The 9,348-nt window shown below is 38.3% G+C and overlaps 1 protein-coding gene across 1 annotated transcript in view; it reads left to right on the top strand.

Annotated features, from left to right (window-relative positions):
• AK3 (adenylate kinase 3) overlaps window positions 1–2,567 on the top strand; it is a 32,473-nt gene extending 29,906 nt beyond the window's left edge. Inside the window, exon 6 of the mRNA XM_014589344.2 lies at window positions 1,138–2,567. Within this exon, the coding sequence (XP_014444830.1) occupies window positions 1,138–1,258 (121 nt within the window). The 3' untranslated portion in view covers window positions 1,259–2,567. The remainder of the gene's footprint in view (window positions 1–1,137) is intronic.
• Window positions 2,568–9,348: the final 6,781 nt, after the last annotated feature.

Raw genomic sequence — 9,348 nt, forward strand, 5'->3', positions numbered from 1 at the left:
TAATGGCTATGTCACTGGACTCCCACGTAGTCGATCGCCGCGGTTCAAGTCCCAGACCTGGTGGCTTAAACTCACGCCGGGTGCGTGTGCGTGCGTGCCCAGGATCCTGTGAGGAGAATGGAGGAGAAGGGATTACGGCGTGGCCATCCCCCCTGGGGGGTGATTTCTCACTTTCTATCTCTCTGTCTGTCTGGCGAGTGCACACGCCCTATAGCAAAAACCTCTCCAAAATAAATAAATAAATAAATAAATAAATAAATAAAATAATGACAATGAATAAATTTAATTAAAAAAATAAAGGCATATGTTTTGTGGTGTGTTATGGTGCCATAGGGTATGTATTTTTCAATAGATATCACACACCACCATACCGGAATAATGTAATCCTATTCACACAAAAAGCATACATTAGTTAAGTGCCAGAAAGTTACAAGACACACCACAATAATAATTTTTATTTATTCTACTGTGAGTGCATAATAAAATACAAATTTATAAACAAAATATATAGTCCTGTGTAATTGGTGAATGCTTTGTGTAGTATTAATACTAAGGGACTGTGAGAACTAGACAAGGATTGAGAAAGGGGATTCTGGAAACTCACACAGACTGAGAAAGGGGATTTCTCATTACATGAGGAGTGGCTGGATTAGAAAACTCAGTTTGAAGAGTAAGTTGACAGTAAAGCCAAGGGGTGTTCTGGTGCCTGAAAGGCCTTGTTTGGAAACCTGCTATGAACCTGATGCTTAGTTACTTTACAAAAGAGACTATTTTAATCAATAAAATAAACACTCTAGCAGATTTTTTTTAATAAAGAAAATTTGATCTTTGGAAAAGGTTAAATGAATGGTCATACGTAAAGCATTTAGTATTGGGTTTTTACATGCAGTACATGCTCAATAAATGATAGGTGCTATTATTATTTAAGTGCCCATTTCTGTAAGTCAGAGCACACAACTGAAACTAAAATCTAGATTTTCTAATGCCTGGCCACATGCCTTTCACATAGACCTAAACTTAACTGACAGAGACTTCTAAATTCATAGCATCATCTTTTACAGAAAAGCTTTCAAAAAGCTCATTAGGAAGACTCAGATCTGTGTTTTTAAATATATTTTTAAATTTTTTCATCTTTAGGAAAAAAGGGGTGTTGGAAACATTCTCTGGAACAGAAACCAACAAGATCTGGCCCTATATATACGCCTTCCTACAAACAAAAGTTCCACAAACAAACCAGAAAGCCTCCATTACTCCGTGAGGAACGTGTGCAACTAGTAAGATGAGCAGAACCTCCTCATCTTTGCATTTAAAGGCTCCTTTTTCTAAGACTCTAGCATGTATGAGATCTTTGAAAACGATGTGTTATTTCTACTGATTTTTTTTCTGGTTACTAAGGATGTACCAAATGCGTCAGACACTATGATTCATCTTTTAATATAATTCAGTATGTTTTATCCAGCTGTCTTCAACACAGAACAGCAGAGATGTCTAAACTTAAAAAAAAAAAAAAAAAAAAAAAAAAAAACAGACCAAAATTAAAAGAGCAATTGGTGGGAATCTAACTTTTTTGTTTAGTAAAAACAGTGGTTGGTAAGATTTCCATACTTTCCTGGAGCAGTATTTTAAAAGTATATATCATTTGGGGCAAATATCTCAGCAGAGGCTTTTGCATAGACTGATGCCAAAAAAGACATTTCTAGCACTGTGGGACATGGTTCATATCTATAAAATTCTTGACAAAAAAGCAAATGAATTTACAGATGGTTTAAGATACAAACTCACTGCTGCCTTTACTCCAAGAAACTTAAAACTAGCCATATATGTTGTATTTATTTTGTTGTTAACACACACCTTCAGTTTACTCGGAAATTTTAGTTTGCTATAAAAACCTATCAGTTAACATAAAGGAAATAGTATCGTAACATTGACTTGTTTTCTTTTGAAAGTACGTGTGTAGTGAAAGATGTGATTGTGTCCATAAATCAACATTAATGAGTTCTTAGGTAAGCATTGAAATTCAACTTTTCTTTAAGAGTTGTTTTTGTTACAGGCACGTGCACTAAATTAATTTTCAATCGAAAACACAAAGTCTTATGTTTCCAGATGTTACTCAGGTTAAAAAATGTGTTTTAGGATCTACTTGCCAGTTTCTCTTTATGATCCAAATGTAAGCTATGACTTGATAAATAACAAATTACAGTACCAATAAAAAAAAAAGTGTTAGAGAAGACCTATGACTCTCTACAAGTCATATATTTTGTCATTAGAAAATGAAAACAGGTTAGGCATGCCTGGGGAATACTTCCTTGACATATACAGCAATTATAATTAGTAAACAGGTGTGGTGATAAAAAGAATTTACACGATAGATTAAAAAGGGCCAAGAAAGTTTGAGTTTCCTGGAGTTTTCTATTCCTGATCAAAGAAATTGATACCTGCTAGTGTTCACTGCCACCGTCTTAAGGAAAGAACTATGCTGGGGTCATCTGAGCAGCCGTTTTAAAATTGAGATTGTTTTGGATTCTGTAATTCAGCAACAAGGATGTGTGCTGATGTACCATGACCTGGGAGAAGTAGGCAATACGAGAGGTGTAGGAAAAACCTGATTGTATCTTCCATGGCGTATTTATTCTTACTTTACTTGGTGCTACATCAGATGAAACAAACCCCTGTACAAGATGATATTGCCTTTGAAAATTTGGCCCATATTATTCCAGGCACTTAACATTGTTTATCTTTCAAAATGGACCAAAGCCTTCTTCTTCCTTTTTTTTTTTTTCTTGCTATAAGGTACGTGCATTTGCTGCAGGTGCAGGGCAGGGGAAGAAAAATTATCTCCTGGTAGACAGCCACACCACAATCCTTTTCCATTTTCCTCTTTGTATTTTGGGCACATACGCATACATGCCTGGTGTTTCTCAAGCTGCCAGGCTTGGGACTCAAATTGCACAGTTGGCTCTGTGGGATTCAGCTGCCTTAACTATCACACCAACAGCTGGCCCCAGACCAGGGCTTTTTAAAGGATTATTATAAACATTTATTCTTTATAGAACTTTCTAGAATGCCTTATTTGAATATTAATATTTTCTTCTTTCTGAAAATGTTGTGAACGATTAATGGTCAGTAGGTTATCAGGTATACTTTAATAATCTTTAATAATCTTTATTAGAAATTTCAAAACTGTGGATATATTACTTTGCTTTGGTCTATCACAGGGCCTATACCACTCAACCTTCCTTTTTGCTGCACTGATGTTTCACTGGCTCCTAATGAGTGACTATGTTCTAATAAATTGTCTAAAAAACAGTACATAGGCTGATTTCACTGTGATACTTTATTTCCTGTTCTAGTATTAAAGCTATACTGGCCTTCATGACACCAGATTGGAATAAAGGAAAGGGTAGAAGAACACAGCTATGAAAATGAAGACTCTTTTCCCCTGTGACCTTCCCTCCCCACCCCTAAAACACTTAACCCAAAGTTTTGCACATATACCCATTTAGAAGCTGCCTATAATAGGACCCTCTTTAATAAAATGAACAAAAAGAACTTGTTTTCTGCTGAATGATTAATGTCACATATAGTGCTAATTAAGCATATTATCTATCGCTGGCCCAGCTGTGGTGGCACAGATGGTAGGGCACACTGTATGATACTGGAGTCACACAGGGAAACTGGACTTTAGACCCCAAGTAGACCTGAACACTCCTTGCTGGCTGGAAAGTTGGGGTGTGGGGACAGGAGAGATCACAATGTGGCAAAACCCTGTAAAGGGGACCCGCCCCTCCCTTTCCTCAACCTTTACCCCCTGTTTCTCATGGGGGATATAAACAAGAACAGAAACAACTCTTAAGGGGAAAAAAATGTAATTTATTTAGACAGATTTTTGCTATAGAGCATGTGTGCTCGCCAGAGACAGAGAGTGAGAAATAATCGCTCAGAGGGATGGCCACACTGCAATCTCTTCTCCATTCTCCTTGGGATTTTGGACACACAGACATATGTACCCGGCATGAGTTTAGGCGCCCGGTTCAGGACTCAAATTGCAGTCCACTACATGGGAGTCCAGCAACGTAACCATTATGCTATCTGCTGGTCCCTGCAACTGAAATTCTATTACTGACTTTATCTTACTAAAAACATGCTGTAATGACCATTACTGTGATTTATGTACAATGTGATTTGTGTGACAGTCTCCTGAATGTCATGGTTAGAAGCTATTAGGCTTTGGTTGAAGGTTACCATTACCCTATTTTCTTTTTTAAGAATTATTTTATTTTACTTTATTTATTTTTTAATATTGACCATGGGTGGGGGGGGGAGGGAGAGAAAGTAAGTCGCCAGGTCTGGGGCTTGAACCACGGTCAGCAATGTGAGTCCAGCACCCTTAATCACCACGCCATGTGCTGGCCACCCATTACCCTATTTTCTAAAGTAAAATTATTATTATTCTTTTTTTGGAGAGGTTTTTGCTATAGGGCGCATGTGCTTGCCAGAAAGACAGAGAACAGAGAGACAGAAAGTGAAGGGTGATTTCCCTTCTCCCCCATTCTCCTCTCAGGATCTTGGGCATGCTCGCACATGTGCCCGGTGTGAGTTTAAGCCAACGGGTCCGTACTCAAACCGTGGTTGACTACATGGAAGTCCAGCGACATACCCATTATGCTAACTGCTGGTTCCTTCTAAAGTAAAATTATTTTGGCACATCTTTTATAAGTAGAGTGTGGTGTTGGGAAATGGAAATTATTAGTTATTGGCACCATCCAGAAATTTTCTTTCAGTTTTCAGTTTCATTTGAAATAAGTTAAATACTGGCCCAAGTTTATTTTTTAATTATTATTATTTTTAAATTTTTACTACAGAGTGCTTATGCTTGCCAGAGAGAGAGATAGAGAACGCGAGAAAGCGCCCTCCAGGGGAGATGGCCACGCCACAATCCCTTCTCTGTTCTCCTCTCAAACCCACCTGGTATGTTTTTTAAGCCAAGCTGCCAGGTTCCAGGACTCAAACCACAAAATCAGCCATGTGGGGTCCAGCTACCTTAAGCTCCACACCACTGACTGGTCTGCTTTAGATTTCTAAATCGTAGCCCATGGCTACTTTTACCCCAGCTATATGCAATGGCATTCCAGCTAAATATTTTTAGAATTTCATAGCTTGTGGCAAAACTGCCTTATACTAACAACAAATCATTATAATTACAGACCTCAGATATTAAATTGCCATAATACTTACAACGAACAATGAGAATAAATGTGTACTTTAAAACACATTTATGTTTTGTCTTTTCATTGTGACAAAAGAAAATAATCACAGACATACAAAAAAACTACAGAAGTTGCTTTGTTTTGTTTTGAGGTTTTGGCCCATATGGCATGTGCACTTGCTGGATTGAAACAGAGAGAGAAGGAAGGTAAGAAATCACCGGGGGTGGGGGGGGATGGCCATGTCACAGTCGCTCCTCCATTCTCCTCTCAGGGTTTTGGGCATACATACTCATCCCTAGTGTGATTTTCAAGTTGAAGGGTCTAGGATTTGAGCCATAGTTTGCCATGTGTTAGTCCAGTGCCTTAACCACCTGAAAAAGCTTTTTTAAATCTTTGCAATTAAAGATTTTCATCTTGGAACTATGACTTAAAGTTTTTAAACAGAGTTAAAATAGTCTATCTCTCCTTAAAGCATCTGATAAAAGCCAATGTGCTTTATAGAGTCTTCTTTTTTTTTTTCCCCTTTTTGGGTGAGGGTTTTGTTATAGGGCATGTGTACTCCCCGGAAAGACAGAGAGAGACAGACAGAAAGTGAGAAATCACCCCTCAGGGGGGATGGCCATGCCGTAATCCCTTCTCCTCCATTTTCCTCTTGGGATCTTGGGCACTCACACACACGTGCCTGGCGTGAGTTTAAGCCACGGGGTCCGGGACTTGAACCACGGTCAACTACATGGGAGTCCAGCGACATAGCCATTACACTAACGGCTGGTTCCCTTTATTGAATCTTTACCACCTCTCTTGCCGTGACCATGAGTTTGTTCACAGACAGCACCAAGTGAAGTTAAATCGTCTGTAAAGCAGTCCAGTGTTGTATCAGTAAGTATCTGAGAATAAGCAGCATTAAGAATCATGCTGTGGGGAACCAGCAGTTAGCATAATGGCTATGTCACTGGATTCCCACATAGTCAACCGCGGTTCGTGTCCTGGACCCGGTGGCTTAAAACTCACACTGGGCGCGTGTGCGTGCGTGCCCAAGATCCCGAGAGGAGAATGAAGGAGAAGGAATTGTGGCGTGACCATCCCCCCTGGGGGATGATCTCTCGCTTTCTGTCTCTCTGTCTTTGGCGAGCACACGTGCCCTATAGTGAAAACCTCTCCAAAAAAAAAAAAAGAATCATGCTGTGTAAAGAAACTAAGGCCCAGCTGTGGTGGCATAAGCAGGAGGGCTCTGCTGTATGGTGTCAGGCTGCATGGGAGACCCACATTCAGTTCCTGGCCAAATCTAAACAGGTCCGGCACGGTGGGATGTGCCTGTGGTCATAGCTAGCTGGGAGGCTGAGGCAGGAGGACAGGAACATAAGACTCTCTCAAAAATACCCTCTGTCTCATTTAAAGAAAGATAAAAGATAAAAGAATAAAAAAGGAAAGAAACCAAGTTAATAAGGGAGTTTTTAAAAAATCATTTACTATTTTGGAAAGACCAAACTTCAAGTTTAATTCTTCAAGGCTTAAGAGAATGGTTTCAATTTCATTAACAGATGGTAAGCAATCAAAGTCAACTTTTATTTATGTCTGTATTTCCCCCACCTCATCAGCTTACACAGTAAGGAAGCAAATACTTATTAGATGAATTAGCGTCTCAGAAGACCTATAAAATAGTACATATCCGTTACAGATGGGAAATGGATACACAGGATTTAAAGATATTAAAAAGTGTGATAGAGGAGCAAAATTGAAAAGAACAGCCTAACGTCATCCCAGACAAGTATTTTTTCTGTATCACATTAATTTAAGAACTGAAATACATGACTTAGAGAATAATAAATTGACATTTTCTTTTTCTCTGAAAATATCCCAAGGTTAATTTCAGGATCATCTTGTCTAAACCTACTATTTTTCATCCTGTTAGAAAAATCTACCAACTAAAATAGATTCATGTCCTTTGGGCAGCATATTCTATTTGAGAAATAAAAATAATTCAGTTTTTAAAGAAGACTTCGGAGAGCTCACAGAAAATGTAATTAAAAATACAAGTTTATTTTGGTGCAAAAAAAAATTGAAATCCAGGTATAGTTTTTTCCTAATGTGCATTTTCTATCAACTTTAAAAAGATCCTTTGTATGAATACTAGTCCTAAAGAGGGCTTGATTACTTTAAAAATTATAGATTCACTAGTCAAAAATAGAAAATACCACTAATATAAAAAGAACATCACCCACCTATCTTAGGGTAATAATTTTAAATCAGAAATTATCTTTGTTACCATTGGTAAAATGACATTGAATTAACAGAACAAATGAAGGGTTAGCTATTTACTTTTTTAATGTTCATATAAAGATTAATTTTATTGGACCAGTCAGGTGCTGTGGAGACTAAGTATCCCATATGGCCGGGGCCAGCAAATGGTATAATGGTTATGTCACTGGACTCCCACAGCGGTTTGGGTTCCGGATCCAGCGGCTTCAAACTTACTCTGGGTGCATGTGCAAGTGAGTCCAAGATCCTGAGAGGAGAATGGAGGAGAAGGGATTTCAGCATGGCCACCCTCCATGGGAGGTGATTTCTCACTTTCTGCTTCTCTCTCTGGTGAGTGCACATGCCCTATAGCAAAAAATCTCTCTCTCAAAGAAAAAAAAGGATCCCACATGTCCAACTGGTTCAAGTCCTAACGCAATGGCTTGAGAAGCAAGCCAGATGTGTGTGTGTGTGCCCAAAATTCTGAGAGGAGAATGAGAAGGGATTGTAGTGTGATCATCCCTCTGGTGGGGAGAGAGTTGCTTTCTCAACTTTCTCTCCCCCCCCCCATTTCCTCCCTCTCTGGTCCTGGGGGAAAAAGTTGAATGAATGCAAAATAAAGGTTCAAGTAACATTTCTGTGAAACAAGGGATTATGCTCTTATGTCTACTCATTCCATGTGGCAGGAAGAGAAATACAAGAACTCACTCCAGAAGAGGAAACAAACAAAAAAAGACACAAAATTTCTATAACTAGATCACTGGTTAAAAAAATTATAGGCTGATGAATGTCACCATATAAATTAGTCAAACATTTTATTACAGATTATATATTTATATCAAAAGCACAAAAAGACTTTTATTCTGAAAACCAGGAAGATTGTGATGTTACAGAAGTATGATTCAATAATTCCAGTCCATTTCTATGGATATAAGTGCCTGATCACCTCAGATAAAACAAAATACAAATGAGGCCAAGGTCATAGGTCTGATCACCATCTGGGTCCCTTAGCATTTTTTGGTTTCTCAAATTGAGACATGTATTCCCAGTCCCAGTTAGCTGTCTTCAAATATTTGCTACTAGTTTCAATGGATACTGAGCCAAGGACTACACCCAAATACAATCAAAGCTCTCTTTCCCATAAGTCAGAAGATATTAATCCTCAAATAATAAGGACAACATAATCATTAGCACTATCAACTAATTCTAAACAAAATGAATCATCAAGTCTCCTGGCATATTTGACATGAATTATATAGGAAGTAGTAAAGCTCAGAAGCATTCTATGGTAACTGAGCTAAAGAGAGGAATGACAAATGTAATAAAAGCCATCATTACCAATAAGGGTTATCAGATTCTTAGAACCACACAGCTGGCAGCTCAAAGTAGTTTGCACTACAAAATTTCAGAGAAACAAACAATAACCGTAATTTGTTAAATTTTTTTTTTTTTAGAGGGCACATGCGCGCACTGAAAAAGAGAGGGAGGGAGAGGGATAGTGAGAAGCTGGGGATGGCCACACCACAATCCCTTCTCTATTTCTCTTTTCAGGATTTTAGGCAAACATGTACACATGCCCAGCATGTTTCTCAAGCTGCTTGCTGGGTCCAGGACTCAAATCACATAGCCGGCCACGTTAGATACAGTCACCTTAACCGTCATGCCACCAGCTGTCCTGAATTGTCAACAATAACCATAATTCTAACAATCAGATTACTCTTTTGTTTGTTCTTACAGGCCATTAGCATTTTCTTAAAACTTAATCCCTGAGAGATCTCAGATTATGTCAAGTAAAGAAATTAAGAGTTAGCTTGAAGTTGATTTTACTAAAAAACAAAACAAACAAAAAAAAAAAAACCCCAAACCTGTATTAGATATTTGCTTTTTATCTCACTTTCACACT

This window comes from Tupaia chinensis, unplaced genomic scaffold, assembly GCF_000334495.1.
Source record: "Tupaia chinensis unplaced genomic scaffold, TupChi_1.0 Scaffold000354_1, whole genome shotgun sequence".
Lineage (NCBI taxonomy): Eukaryota > Metazoa > Chordata > Mammalia > Scandentia > Tupaiidae > Tupaia > Tupaia belangeri.